The sequence below is a fragment of the Notamacropus eugenii genome, chromosome 5 (assembly GCF_028372415.1).
Source record: "Notamacropus eugenii isolate mMacEug1 chromosome 5, mMacEug1.pri_v2, whole genome shotgun sequence".
Taxonomy (NCBI): Eukaryota; Metazoa; Chordata; class Mammalia; order Diprotodontia; family Macropodidae; genus Notamacropus; species Notamacropus eugenii.
Genome location: NC_092876.1, coordinates 25,111,739 through 25,127,532, shown reverse-complemented (window position 1 = coordinate 25,127,532; position 15,794 = coordinate 25,111,739). Strand labels below are relative to the sequence as shown.

Genomic DNA, 15,794 nt, shown 5'->3' with positions numbered 1-15,794 from the left:
GACAGAGACAGAAAGAGAGACAGAGAGGAGAGAGATGAGAGAGATATGCACAGAGACACACACACTGAGACAGTGAGAGAGAAGAGAAGAGAGACAGAGAAAGAGAAGAGAGGAGAGAGAGAAAGGGGGGGAAGAGAGAGAGAGAGAGAAAGGGGGGGAGAGAGAGAGAGAGAGAGAGAGAGAGAGAGAGAGAGAGAGAGAGAGAGAGAGAGAGAGAGAGAGAGAGAGAGAGAACCAACCTAATGCCAAGGCAAGGGGAGGAGATGGCTATGACCCAACCCCAGAATCTCCCACCCTAGCCCCATCTTAGAAGATTTTTGAATCTCAAGAATAGAGGAAGAGACCAGGAGCCTGGATCCCCAAAGGGTATAAGGGCTGGGGAATCAGGATTCCTGGGACCCCAGGGAGGCAGAAGCTGGGGGCACCCATCCCTGGGTCTCTGTAGACGCTTGGTCCTGAGCTCCAGTTTTAGAAACATCTGGTTTTATATAGTTGCTCTGCCTCCCTTCCCCCCTCCTGATTCACAGGCTCTCCCTTCTTCCCCTCCTTCCCTCCCCCTCCCCCTGCCAACCCCAGGGCAAGCTGAGTGGGTGACTGGACGCCTGGGTCCTGGCTCCAGGGTCAACTTCCGCCTGACTGACACAGCCTGACACGCTCCAGCCCCAGCCCTGGCCCCAATTTAGCCTCCTCCCTTGGAGTGTGTAGGAGGGAGAAAGGGAGAAAGGAGAAAAGAGGAAGAGGGAGGGAAGGGGGGAGAGAGAAGAGAGAGCAATTGCCTTCTGGCCTCATCTACCTCCAGACTGGGAAAAGTGTATCTACACCCCCTCCAAAGTACAAAAGAGCTTGTTGGAGGCTCAGAGGAGTTCTTGTCCCCACCAACTCTGTGTGTGTGTGTGTGTGTGTGTGTGTGTGTGTGTGTGTGTGTGTGTGTGTGTGTGTGTGTGTGTGAGAGAGAGAGAGAGAGAGAGAGAGAGAGAGAGAGAGAGAGAGAGAGAGAGAGAGAGAGAGAGAGAATGAGAATGACTCACTTGGAGCCTGGGTCCTCAGGGTCATGGACTGGGAAGACAGGGGAACCAGTCACCTGCGTGCCATCAGTAGCCCCTGGGGTCTATTTCCTTTCTAGTGTGACTCAGTTTCCAGTCTGGGTTGGGCCGTGTCAAGAGCTCCCAAGGGAGTCTGAACTACGCCTGAGCTCATGTCTGAGACTGGTAAAGAGCTCTTGCATCCCCCAAGTCCTTCACCCTTCACCTCTCACCCCTGCCTCCCCATTTGCCTCCTAATCCAGTGCACACAGAGACTCACATATGCAAAGCCTCACATACACGTAACAGCAATTCTTAATCCAGGGCCTGGGAATTTAGTTTTTGTTTTTAAAAATGTTTTCATAACTATTTCAGCAGTCACGGCTTTCCGTCGGTGTACTATGGATTTTAGTTTGGCATTTAAAAGCCTGATTCTGAGAAGGGTCTGCTAGATTTTATCACTCTGCCAAGGGGCTCCAGGGCACAAAAAAGCTTCAGTGCTCGTGCTAGAGAGACTCAGAGACACCCAGAGACTCAGAAGAGAGGTTTGGATATATTCAAGCTCAGAGACACACAAAAACTCAGAAATATCGAGACAAGGCATCTCATAGAGACCCAGAGGCACTCAGAAATTCAAAGACACAAGAGAGACTCAGAAAAAGAGACTCACAGAGACTACAGAGATAAGGAAATACTAAAGAGACTCAGAGACCCATAGAGACACAGAAACTCAGAGAGAAACAGATACAGACTGAAACAGACAAAAGTTCAGAAATAGAGACACAGAGATTTACAAAGATGCCGAGACCCACAGAGGCTCAGAAATACAGGCACACAGACTCCAAGTCACAGAGGTACAGAGACACACAGACATTTAGAAACATAAAATGGACTCACAGACACCCACAGGTTCAGAACCACCGAGATCTGCAGACTCTCCTCACTCAGATTGAGCCCCTGTAAAGTGGGCCCCAGGCCGGACGTGGTTAGCCTACTCAGCAGTTTTCTCTGGGATCCTTGTTCCTTTCCTGACAAATCTGACACTTTGGACTTGGTCTCTTATGGCAGCTGCCAGTTTTCCCTCCTGGGTCCTGGGGTACCACCAAAATTTCCCTTCTACCATTTCAGTGAGAAATACAGGTGTATCCTTTGGACCACTGGCAACATGGCTGGGGTATAGACCCAAGGAGAGAAAAAGCAGAACCCAGAAGGCTTTGGGGAGAGTGGTGGAAGGGGGAGCTTAGTTAATGGTTACCCTCCCATTATATTATGAGAAGTTTAGAAGAATTTTCCCTCCAAACCCATGGATTAAAACATCTGACACAGAGATTCCAATCCCTCAGTCCCTAGTCCCACCCTAGCCTTGAATCCTGTTTTCTGTTCTCCACCTCTCCTGCACAGCAAAGGAGACCAGAAAAATCACAGCACTCCAGAGGCAGAAGGAGCCTCAGTGGCTGTCTGGGTCACCTAACCATGAGAAAAGAGATACTGGACAAAAAGTTGTGTGGCCTTTACCTGAAGTCCTTCGAGGAGGCAGAATCTACTACCTCCTGAAGTGAGTCAAAGAACCCACATAGGGGGACTCAGACATAAGGCAGGAGAGATTCTACAAGAGACTCTACAAGTAGATTCAAGTGGAGGAGAGGCAAGGGGATGTAGTGGAGAGAGAGAGAGAGAGACAGACAGACAGACAGACAGATAGAGACAGAGACACAGAGAGATAGACAGAGACAGAGAGACACAGAGAGATAGAAACAGAGAGACAGAGGAAGGAGAAAAGAAAAAAGAAAGAGAGACAGAGACAGAAAGAAAAAGAGGGAATATGTGCATGCTCTGAATTGCAGTCACAGGAAAAAAAGACATTGTGACTTCCTCTGCCTCAGGTGATGGCAGCCTCCCTTTAGAGGTCTTCAAGCAGACCCGGACAACCCCCCATCAGGTATGTTAAAGTGGAGAACCCAGGCCCTGTAACTCCAAATCCAGAATTGTCTTCCAGACACTAGCCGTGTGAACCTTGGGCAAGTCCCTCAAACTCGAATGGGTCTCAATTTCTCCATCTGTAAAATCAGGGACTGGGGCTGGATGATCTTTAAGGTCCATTTCAGTTCTCCAGCTTCAGTCCTGCCAGGGTGCACACATGTCACTAGGTGACTCAGTCCCAACCCAGCCCCAATGGTACCTGTTCCTCCCATTATCCTGAGCTCCCAGATCATCCTCCCTTTGAGAGGCCAGCTTAGGAAAAAGGGGATGAAAAGAAAGAATCGAAGAGTCTTACGAACTGGGAGGGGATTTCAGGCTTCATCTAGTTTAACTTAACCTATGAAGGAATTTCTTCTACAACGTCCCTGACTAGTGTTCATCCAATCTCTGCTCAAAGACCTCCAAATAGGGAGCTCACTATCCATTAAGTAAGGCATTAAGGCAACCCTTTCTTCTTCATTGTTAGGAAGTTTTTTTTACACTAGGGAAGACCTGAGCTCAAATCCAGCTTTAGATATTTACTGGATGTGTGACCCTGGACACGTCACATCACCTCTGTCTGCCTCAGTTTCTTCAACTGTACAACGGAGTTAATAATGGCACCATCTCCCAGGGATGTTGTTGTGAGGATCAAATGGGATCATAATTGCAAAATGTTTAGTAATGCCCAGCACATAGTAAGCACCAGATAAATGTTAAATGTTGCTGTTATTACAACTACACTGAGCAAAAAGCGAGTCTCTCTGGGATTTCCTTCCCTTTTAAATTCTTCTCTACCCCAGTTCCTCCTCCCTCTTCCTCTCCATTTCTCTCTCTCTCTCTCTCTCCCTCCCTCTCTCTCTCTCTCTGTTTCTCTGTCTCTCCCTCTCTCCTTTTCCCTCTCTCTCCTGTCTCTCTCTGACACATTCTCTCTATCTCTGTGTCTTTCTGTCTCTCTGTCTCTTTGTCTCTGTCACTTTCTCTTTCTGTCTCTTTTTGTCTGTCTCTTTCTTTTTTGCTGTCTCTCTGTTTCCCTATCTTTGCTTGTGTCTCTCTGTCTCCCCCCTTAAAAAACCAACCTTTCAACTACTTAAAGGGATAGACAAACGCTTGTCTTCTTTTTCTCCAGGTTAAACATTTCTATTATTTGTCCTCCTGGATGGTGTTAAATCCTTTCCTCTGCTCCTCTCCCCATCCCAGTCATCCTCTTCTTTTTTTAAAAAATTTAATTAATTTTTAGTTTTTAACATTCACTTCTTTAAGATTTTCAGTTCTAAATTTCCTCCCTCCTTTCTTCTCCAAGACAGCATGCAATCTAATATAGGCTATACATGTACAATCACATTAAACACATTTCCCCATTAGTCATGTTGTAAAAGAAAGATCAGAACAAAAGAGAAAAAACCATGAGAAGGAAAAAAAACAAAAACAAAGAAAAGGGCAAATAGTCTGCTTCACTCTGAATTCCAACTCCATAGTTCTTTCTTTGGATGTGGACAGCATTTTCAATCATGAGTCTTTTGGAATTATCTTAGGTCCTTGCATTGATGAGAAGAGCTAAGTCTATCATAGCTGATTTTCACATAATGTTGCTGTTACTGTATACAATGTTCTCCTGGTTCTGCTCACTTCACTCTGCATCAGTTCATAGAAGTTTTTCCAGGGTTTTCTGAAATCCATGTGCTCATCCTTTCTTGGAGCACAATAATATTCCATTACATTCATATATCACAACATGTGCAACATATACCACCATTCCCCAACTGATGGACATCCCTTCAATTTCTAATTCTTTATCTGGTCCTCATTCCCTCTGACCTGAACTATTGCAACAGTCTCCTAATTAAACTGTCTGGTTCCACTTTTCTATTTCTTTAAATAGCTAACCAATCCATAGTCCTGAAACAGAGAACTTCTTGCACTACCATATTCTAAAATCTCCAATGGCTCCCTATTATCTATAGAATATTTTTGTACATGTGTGTCCTTTTCCCTTCTTATGATCTCTGTCACCCTCTTTTTGACATAAAGCATGGTACCCAAAATAACATGCACTCCTGCAGACATAACTTGCCATGAGCAGACTGCAGTGGGACCAACCTCACCTTCCTAGTCCTAGAGGTTGTCCTCTTCTCAACGTGTGCTAAGGGTGACATGGACCTTTGTGTCTGCCCTGTCATACTGTTGGCTCCCATTAAGCTTGCAACCCACTTCTACCCCCAGATCCTTTCCCTGAACATATATTTAGCTGTGCCTCTGCCATCTTGCACTTGGACCATCAAATTTTGGGGGCTCATTTATTCATCTCACTAAGTTTCAACCATTCAGTTCTGTCAATGTTTTTTGGTTTCCTGACTCTGTTATCCTATGACTTAGATAGCCTTCCCAGTTTTGGGTCATCTGTAAATCAATAAGCATGCCATCTGGGTTTTCATCCTCATTATTAATCAAAAACTTAAATGCCACAAGGTCAAAGACAGATCCCTGTGATACTCCACTAGAGACCACCTTTTACACTGACTTTGATATGTTAATTTTAGGGGTCTGGTCATTTAATTAGTTTTGAATTAATTGAACTGTACTAGCCATTATCTAGTCATCTGATCTGCCAGAAGACTATGAGAAACTTTGTTAAATGCCCAGATCAAATACTCTGACATTCCTCTGATCTGTCAGCAAGGTCCAAAAAAAAAAAAAAAAATAATGTGACTAGTCTGATGTGATCTGTTCTTGATGAACATATGATGACTCCTCCTCAGCACAGCTTTCCCTTCCAAGTATTCACTCCAGAATAAAGTCCTTCAGGGCACCAGGCATTTTATTTTCTACCTTGGGTTCTGAGTGTCTAGCACCATGCCTGATAAGAGGACACGCTATAAATCCTTAATAAATTCACTTGAATTCATTCACCATTCCTTTGATGATAGTTTGGCTCCTAAAAATCAGGAGAATCTTTGCTCTTATCTGGTGCTGCGACAGTCCTCCCCTTCCCCTTCCCCCCACCATTCTCCATGACCCTTCATCAAAAATGGCTTGGTAATCAAAGATAACCATTCTTCCTGTACATGGAGATCGAGTTCATTTAAGGTTGATGACTTGAGCTCACTGAGAGCATTGAAGTATTTATTGTCTTACCATATTCTCCCTTATCTTTCATTTTCACTCCCTGGTGACCATTTTTCTTCTGTCTTTGCCCACCTGAAGATCATTTTGCTTGGTCAGGAAAACAGAAGCAATATAAAGATTTGAGTAGTTCTGCCTTCTCTCTATTTGCTTCCTTGGTCACATTCACCCTGAATGATGTTCTTACCTCCTTTTGGTCTTCCTCTTAGCACTGTGCTCGGCACATACCAAATTGACTTGACTTGACTCTTGCCCCTGGTGGAGCTCAAAAAGCTTTCTGAACTGTCCTTGGCATTTATTGCCAACCTCAGATAATTTTGAACTTGTCATCTTTAAAAGGGGAAGGGGTTTGCCTGGAGAAGTGAAAGGGAAGGAAAAGAGTGGCAGGGAAAGGGGAGAGGGAGAATCGGAGAAGGCACGGGAAGAGAGTGGGGGGAGCATTGGTAGAAAGGGAGATGAAATGAGATGGAGATGAGAGAGGTGGGGAGGAGAGGAAGAGAAAAGGGGAAGGAATTGGGGAAAGATAGAGGCAGAGAAAGAGATTAAGAGAGTTGAAGAGAAATCAGGGGAGATGGGGGGACTAGGTATATGAGGAGAATTAGGAGAGATGTGGGAACAGGGAGATATGTAGAAAATGGATACAAAACATGTAAGGAAGTAGAAAGATGGGGAGGTGGGGAAAGATGTAGGAAGACAAGGAGAAATGACAAATACGGAGGGGAGGGAGAGGTGGGAAGATGGAGGAAGACATGGAGACATAGGGAAAGATGTCAAATATGGGAGGAAGGGGAGATGGGGAGATGAATATATGGGGACATGGGAGAGATGGGATATGGGGGAGAAAGAGATGGGAAATATGGGGAGGAGAGATGTGGGGAGATGGAGGAAGATATGGGGACATAGGGAGAGGTGGGATATAGGGAAGATGGGAAGGGATGACTGATGAGGGGAGGCTAGATGGTTAGGAAGTAGCTGGGGAATTCTTTTCCACATTCCCACCCTCCCCTCTCCCCAGAGACAGGAAGATATGCGGCAAACTCGGCAATAGAAGATGGGGTCCTGGAGACAGGGGTGTAGAAGTGGAGACTGGGAAGGGGGTTCGGGTGGGGGCCTAATAACGGGAATCGGGTGGGGCAGCTGCTCCTGTCATGACTTCAGGCTTAGGCGACCCAACCCAGTACTGACGTCAGCCCCCAACTACAAATGCCCCCCCGCCCAGCAGATTAGGCAAAGGAGAGGGAGAGAGAGGCTCTGGAAGGGCAGGGGAGAGGAGCCTGAGGAACATGGCACAGGTATGTTTGTGAATGTGTGTCTGTTTGAGTGTGTTACCATACACCACATGTGTGTGAGAGCAGACATATCGGTGTCTGTCTCTGTACCAAAGGTCTGTATGGGTCGGATGGTGGGTATAAGGATGGGTTTCTGAGTGTGTGCCGTTATCCTGGTACATTTGAACTGGGTCAAGGGCGCTGTCAATGTCCTTGTGGGAATAGTGGTTGTGTGCCTGGGTGCCTGTGTCTCTGTGTGTGTGTGTCTCTCAGCATAGTAAAAGAGGGGGAGAGGGCAATGTCTCAGTTTCCCTCTCTATCTGGGGAAATGAAACGTCGTGGAGACTGAAAGACAGGCCAGGAATATTAGTGGTAGAAGAGTCAATGGATTGAAGAGATATGAAAGTGGGGGGAAGGTTAGGCTGGGCTGAGCCTGAGTTCAGGCAGATAGATGGATGGATGCTGAGCTCACTCATGCCCAGGGACCAGGCTCCTGCCTCTTGGAGCCCAGAGGAGATCACAAAATCAATCCACCACCTTCTTTCCCTTGGTCCCTTTTCTGTTTCCAGTTTCTCTGGGCTAGGGTGAGGGACGACATACAGGAAGGAGGAGACCAGGATATTGCTTTTGGGGAGCCCAGAGTCTGTTTGAGAGAACAGGAGGAGACATATACAGTCAGATGAAACTCTACAGGGCTTCCTGGGGGTGGTGCTGACCTCTTAACCCCTCAGGTCCCTTTGCTTTTCTGACTGGACCTCAGTTTCCCTCAATGATATTGGAGGAGGGGAGGACTGGATGATCCCTGAGACATAATATAACTCTTGATCTTGTCCTCCCTCTGTTATAGGACACCCCCAAATCCGGCCCCCGTCGTGTCTGGTCTGGGCCTATTCGCCGACTCCTGACAATTGCCTTTGCCCTGCTAATCCTGGGTGGCATGATTTGGGCTTACGCTGTGGGTGTCCCCTTGGTCTCTGACCGTTATGGCCTCCTAGCCTTTGGCCTCTATGGAGCCTTTCTGTCGGCACACCTAGTGGCCCAAAGCCTCTTTGCCTACCTGGAGCACCGGCGAGTTGCCACTCGGGCAGCCCAGGGGCAGCCAAAATGCTCCCGGAGGGTGGCATTGACCATTTCTGCCTACCAAGAAGATGCTGACTACCTGCGGCAGTGCCTGCTGTCAGCCCGGGCCCTGCAGTACCCGAGGGAGCACCTCCGAGTGCTGCTGGTTGTGGATGGCAATCGAGAGGAGGACATGTACATGGTGGAGATGTTCCAGGAAGTGTTTGAGGCTGAGAACCCTGCCACCTATGTGTGGGATGGAAATTATCACCAGCCATGGGCCCCACAAGTGTCGGGGGGCAGTGGCAAAGCTGGGGAGGTGGAGGCTGGTGGCTATGCAGAGGTAGAGGCTGAGGACCCAGGACGGCTGACTGTGGAGGCCCTGGTGAGGAGCCACCGTTGCGTGTGTGTGGCTCAACGCTGGGGTGGCAAGCGAGAGGTCATGTACACAGCCTTTAAGGCCCTTGGGGACTCCGTGGACTACGTGCAGGTGAGAGGCTGCCAGAAACAGAGAACCCTGGGACTCTGAGACTACCCTTGCAACTACAGACCCCTTGGCTCAGTCCCCAAACCCTGTTGACCCTAATCTCTTCAGACTCCTAACCCCTAACTCTAGGACTCCTCTCATTCTTTGAACCTTTCAGAACCTTGATCCTTTCTGACCCTCAAGAGTCTCAGTCCCATTTAACACTCAGATTTTCCAAATTTCTGTCCTCTCAGTCCTGTAATCCCCACCCCAACTTCTGACTGCCAGTCCCTCAAATAGAGAAGGTCCCATTGGAGTTAGGTTCCAAGTTCAGACAGCCTGGTTCAGTGACTAATTAAGGGGAGCCATCTCAGTGTGTTTGAAGTCTCAAGGGACTTGAGTGGTGACGGTATAAGACTAACAATGTATGAGGTTACTAAGCTGGCCAAAGCCTGGAGACCATCTTCTCTGGTCCTCCAAACCCCCAGACTCCTGGCCACTAGGGCCTGACCCTGTATCTTGGCCCCAGGTGTGTGACTCAGACACGAGGCTGGATCCCATGGCCCTGCTAGAGCTGTCCCGAGTGCTGGATGAGGACATGACTGTTGGGGCTGTGGGTGGGGACGTGCGGATTCTCAATCCTCTGGACTCCTGGGTCAGCTTCCTGAGCAGCCTCAGGTACTGGGTGGCCTTCAACGTTGAGCGAGCCTGCCAGAGCTACTTCCGATGTGTGTCTTGTGTCAGTGGCCCTCTTGGTGAGTTGCCAAGTGCCCTTGGGGACTGGAAGTTGGAAAGAAAGAGATAAAGAGACTGGGATGGAGATGGAGATGGGATAGGGTCCGGGTTGAGAGTAGGTATGGATGAAGCTTGGGGATGGGAATAGAGAGGCTAATGGGGTAAGCATGATGAGGATGAGGGGCAAGGATGGAGGTAGAAATGAGGCCAAGGATGGATAGAGGGATAATTTGGGGTTAGAGCTGAAAGTGGGATTTGGGATAAGGTTAGGGGGGAGGTGAGGATAGGGTTAGGATGGAAATGGGAGTGGGAATAAAGATATAGACAGAGATGAGAATAAGGATAGGAGAGGGATAATCATGGCTAAAAGGACTGGATAAAACTGGGAATAATAAGGATAGAGATATTGATGAAGATGATTGATGATGGGGGGGCAATAATGCTTTTGAAAGGGCTAGAGATTATCTTGGTTATAGGGATGGAGATGGGGACAGGAATAGAAATGATGGTGATGGGGATAGAATGAGAATAGATAGAACAGAAATGAAGATGGGGAAGATGGAAATGATATCTGTGATGGGGATGAGGATGGTCAAGATAACGTTGAGGAAGGGGATGGCTGGGATTGGGTTGTCCATGGGGATGGCATGGCATTGGGTCTGGGAAAAGGGATAGAGATGAAGATGGAGATAGGACATTGGTGATGGAGGGAGGTGGGGAGGTGGGGATGGGCTAGGTATTGGGTTGGGAAATGGGCTGTGCCCAGGTGCTTACCCAGGTCTTTCTGCATCTCGTAGGTCTGTATAGGAATGACTTGTTGCAACAGTTCCTGGAGGCCTGGTACAACCAGAAGTTCCTGGGCACCCACTGCACTTTTGGGGATGACCGCCATCTCACCAACCGAATGCTCAGTATGGGCTATGCCACCAAGTAAGGGAGAAACTGGAGAATATATACCTGATTTAAAGAAGAGGGGTGGGTAAATCAGCATATTAAATGTTGCTGAAGAGCATGGGCTGTTTTAAATATTAGGTGACTAGGTAGGGGAATGAATGAACTCTATTAAGTATATTGCTAAATTAGCTAGGCTGTAGAAAATGACAAATGGGTAATGGATTATACCAAGGTTTCACAAGATAGCATATGCTTTACCAAATGACTGTACTAGGGGTGGAGAGGGTAACATGGGCTGATGAAGTAGGAGAGATATGAAGGTGGGCTATGACAAGCGACATCATAACCCAGAAAAATATCTCCTAGCTTAAAAGATTTAAGCATTATAAAAGTCTTTCCTTACCACACTCTTGTGAGGTAGAGAGAACAGGCAATTAATTAATTATTACTATTAATTAATTTTAATTTAATAATAATATTATTAAATATTAATTATATATAATTAAATAATTCCATTCTATAGATGAGGTAGCTGATGTACTGAGAGATTACGTAGTATTTGTTTCTCTTTATTTTCTGATTGTCCACCCATTGATCTTCCCTCTGTCTTTTGGAGCCAAATAGAACAGCCTAATTTCTCTTCCATATAGGGAGTTTTTAAAGAACTTGGAGGAAGTTTTTGTGTCTTCTCCCCAGCCCTCTTGCCCCAATCTTTCTCCAGGTTAAACATCCTTAGATCCTTTATATGCCATGGTCTTGAGACTTTTCACCCTCCTGGTCCTTCTCTCTTGGACATTTTCCCTAGACATTATCAACATCGTTCCTAAAAGTGGTACCCCAAGTAAGATACAATACCTCAGATGAGGTCTGATTGAGACAGGGCATAATAAGACCCCCTAGTCCTTTACCTTGTGCCTTTCTCACTTCATTAAAAGTTCCCATCAGCTTTCTTTGGGGTTCCATTACAGGGGTGACTCATGCTATGCTTGCAGTCCATTAAAACACTCAAATCTTTTTGGATGAACTATTGTCTGGCTACATCGTTCTCATCTTGTACTTGAGAGGGTTTAGTACTATTGAATTCCTTCTTATCAGATGTGGCCCATTATTCTAGTCTGTACAGATCTTCAACCATGACTTTGACATCCATCATGCTAGCTTTGTGTTATTTGCAAATTTGAAAAACATGCCCTCCATCCAGGCTCAGAAACTTACTAACTTGGTGACAAGTAAGCAAATCACTTAACCTTGTCTGCCAGTGTTTCCTTATCTTTAAAGTGAGGATAATGACAGCATCTCCATCCCAGGTTGGTTCTCAGGATAAAATGAGATATTTGTGTAGGGCTCGGAAACCATTAAGTGCTCCACAGACAATAGGAATTATTATTATCATTTATTATCACCTTTATCCAAAGCATTGGTAAAAATGTAAAATAGCATAAACCCCAAACTCCAGTGGAGACCCTCTTCTAAGCTGACATTAAATCATTAATCTTGGCTCACGCCATTCAACCAAGTTTTTAATCCACTAAATCATACTTTAAACTAGCCTATATCTCTCCATCTTTCCCACAATATGAAAGATTTTATCAAATGCTCTCCCAAAATCTAGGGACACTAAATTCACAGCATTCCCTGGTCTAACGATGATATGGAAACATTTATACAATGCTTTTAGGTTTGCAAAGCGCTTTGTACAAATATTTGACTTTCAAGACAACCTTGGGATGTGGGTGTTATTTTATCATCCTTATTTTACAGATCAAGAAACTGAGGCAGAGTCCACAGTCACACAGCTAGTGACTCCAAATCTGGCAGTCTATCCACTGTGCCATCTAGCAGCTTTGATACTTTTGATACGGTACCCAGTGACACAAATCCTGACCCACTCTCGACTTCTCATTCTGTGGGACTCTTATTCCCCCATTAACTGTTCACTAGGGGTTCCATATAACATACTGAGGGTCTACCTTTAGATCACTCTACTTTACATGGATGCTGCTGGATTATGGGAGCTTTCCCTTGGTCTCATTACCTGACTGACTCATGTTCTTCTGTTCACACATTATGTCCAATTGGATCTTTTCATCTTTGTTGACACTTTTCAATTGTTGGGTGGACAATGTGCTATGTGTGACCTGTTCCCTTCTTCCCCAAGTCTTCCCCTTTGTGGACTGGCAACTTTAATTCTCTGAAGCCACAAGGCATCACTTGAAAAATCTGAAGTTTAATACATGGGCCCTTGTTTCAGGGAGATCATCAAAATATATTAATCTCAAAGGCAATCCAGCCCATCAGGCTCCTCCTGGTGGATTTTAGCCCCAGCTTCATGTTTCTATGTAATGTCTGGAGCAGATATAAACTGATAAACTAGCTCCATGAATTTTCTATCCAGCTGACTTTCACCTTACTGTTCTGGGCCTTGATGTCATGTCATCCACAGACAGGAGCTCCTCTAGGACTTCGCCATCCTTGGGAAATCCTTCTTCCAACTGTTCTGTATGCCAGTAGTTAGTCCTTTCCTTGTCTTACGTTTTGTTGATATTACTTGTCAAAGATTTATAGAAGAAAGTGACTCCTGCTGTACAATCTAATTGAAATTGGGTTAGAGATAAGGGCTGAACTTGTGATATTATGAGTATAGGGACTTCCAGGTGAGAAAATTACAGGTTGGTATCCTTGCTGCAAGTTAGAGTCTCAGAGCTGCCTAGAGCACTGAGGTGTTAAGGGACTTGTCCAGGGTCACACAGATGCTGTGTCAGAGGTTGATTCAAATTCAGATCTTCCTGGCTCCAAGTCAGCTTTCTGTCTATTATACTGTATTTCTTTCGGCCAGTCTAGTCTCCAGGGTCAAACAAACAAAATGAGAATGGTTGTTGTGTGGATCAAATGAGATGTTTGTAATTCTTAGTGCAGAGCAAACAGCTGGAGCTATGTAAATGCTATTATTGGTTTCAAATCCTGGTTCTGCCATTGACTTAACCTGTGTGGCCTCTGGATAAGACCTTAGACCTCTCTGTATCTCAGTTTCCCCACATGTTATAAAGGGATTTTTTTCCCCATTACAACTTGGACTAGATGAGATAGGCGGAGAGTCAGCAGTGGCATGATCTCCGAGAATCAGCATAGCTTCAGAGTCAGGAAGATGGGTTTGTGACACATCTTGGTAGTGTGACCCTGGGCAAGTCACTTAATGTCTCAATGCTCCAAGTACTTCTCTAAGACTACAAGGTGCTAACTGCATTGTTAGGCAGTTCTTTCACCGGGTAGTTTGCTTCCCTTGCCCATAGTGCACACCTACACTGGTAGAGGGAGCCCGTCCCTATGCCACCGTGGGGTGACCTTGGGCCTCTTCCAGCCCTCTGCCCTGACCTTGACATCTCCTCTGTCCCTCCAGGTACACGTCGCTGTCCCGCTGCTACTCGGAGACTCCGGCGTCTTTCCTGCGCTGGCTGAGCCAGCAGACACGCTGGTCCAAGTCGTATTTCCGTGAGTGGCTGTACAACGCCCTGTGGTGGCACCGGCACCACGCGTGGATGACCTACGAGGCCGTGGTGTCCGGGCTCTTTCCATTCTTCGTGGCGGCCACGGTACTGCGCCTCTTCTACGCGGGATCGCCGTGGGCGCTGCTGTGGGTGCTCGTGTGTGTGCAGGGGGTGGCGGCGGCCAAGGCGGCCTTCGCCGCGTGGCTGCGGGGCTCCCCACGCATGCTGCTACTCTCGCTCTACGCGCCCCTCTATATGGGTGGCCTCCTGCCGGCCAAATTCCTGGCGCTGTTCACCATGAACCAGAGCGGCTGGGGCACTTCGGGTCGCCGCCGCCTGGCCGCCAACTACGCGCCGGCCCTGCCACTGGCGATCTGGGCCGCACTTCTGCTTGGAGGTCTGCTGCGCAGCATCATCCACGAGGCCCAAGCGGACTGGACCGGAGAGGCCCGCAGGACTGAGGCACGCTACCTCGCTGTCGGAGCAGCTGCCTACGTTGTCTACTGGGCGCTCATGCTGGCTCTCTATTGGGGGGGAGTCCGCAAGCTGTGCAGGCCCAGGTCTGGGGGCTACCAGGTGTCCGTATGACAGCCCCTCAGGGAGACAGTTCCGTAGTGCCCACGAGATTGGAGCTCCGAACCCTTATGTTCGGTCCCAGCTCGACCACTTCCTGGGGAACTTTGGGCATGTCACTTTACCTCGATGGGCCTCAGTCTTCTCATCTGTAAAATGAGCACATTGAACCAGGGGACCTGGAAGGTTCCTTCCAACACTCCGTCTAAGATCCTGTGATCTGGCCAGCTTCTTAGGTGACCTTGGACAAATTATTTCCAGTCTCTCAGCTTCTGATTCCTCATCTGAAGGATTTTGAACTCAACTCTCCATATGGGAAGGTGTAGGACTTAGACTAGATCTCTGAGGGCGCTTCCAGCATTATGATCCTCTGAATCTCTTTTCATCCACTAGGCAGCTGGGTGCTGAGACCGGGGGTCAGTCTCTCAACCCTGCCGCCTGACTAGCTGTGCAACTTTGGGAAGGCCATTTGCCCTCCCTGGCCTCAGCTTTCTCCTCTAGGTAAACTTTGGGCATTGGGCGGGATACAGCTCAGGGATTGGCCTTCCTGGTGTTAGATGGAAAATGGAGGGTAAGGGTAAGATGTTAGCCTGGACACTCTCTTAGGCTTCTTTCCAGCTGTGATATGTATTTAAATTCTCTTCACGGAGCTCTGGCCCCTTGGATGTGTCAGAGATGAAGAGGGCAGCTTCCAGGGTCCCCCTCTGTGCTCTTAATGTTTTCGCTCTGTCTGGAAGCCAACGCTACAGTTCTCAACAAGCCTTGCAGCTGAACTCCCCTCCTGCTCCCCCAAATCACTGAGGGGGCCGATGGGAATTGTAATTTGATTCACTGCTCTGGGCTGGGCTGGGGATGCCTGTGTCCTGAAGGGAATGGGTATTTATTGGGCAGGGAGGGGTGTCTTCTGTCATTAGAGGGTGAAGAGGCCACGGTGTCCTCTGACTCTGATTTTATTTAATTCTCATTCTCCCAAAGAGCAACAAAGAGTTTTATTTATTTTCCAACCTGGTCTGCAGTTGCTGATTGGTCGATGTTGTGGTTCCCTGAAGGGAGGGGACTGAAGGAATTAGGACTCCTGAGTCTGAGGGAGTAGTCTCAACCGTTTGGATACCAGAGAGGGGCGGAGCTGAGGGATGAAGATACCTTCTTTTAAGGAGAACTTCCAGTAAATCTGAGGGAGGGTCAGATTGCGCAGTCCTTCTATGTCATC

The 15,794-nt window shown here is 47.3% G+C and overlaps 1 protein-coding gene across 1 annotated transcript; it reads left to right on the top strand.

Moving 5' to 3' along the window:
* The first annotated feature begins 7,115 nt into the window (after positions 1-7,115).
* Positions 7,116-15,588, top strand: HAS1 (hyaluronan synthase 1). Its single transcript, XM_072607808.1, has 5 exons — positions 7,116-7,396; positions 8,220-8,921; positions 9,427-9,652; positions 10,430-10,562; positions 13,924-15,588. Exons 1-5 carry the CDS (start codon positions 7,388-7,390, stop codon positions 14,597-14,599), a joined length of 1,746 nt encoding a protein of 581 aa, XP_072463909.1. The 5' UTR covers positions 7,116-7,387; the 3' UTR covers positions 14,600-15,588.
* The last annotated feature ends 206 nt before the right edge of the window (positions 15,589-15,794 follow it).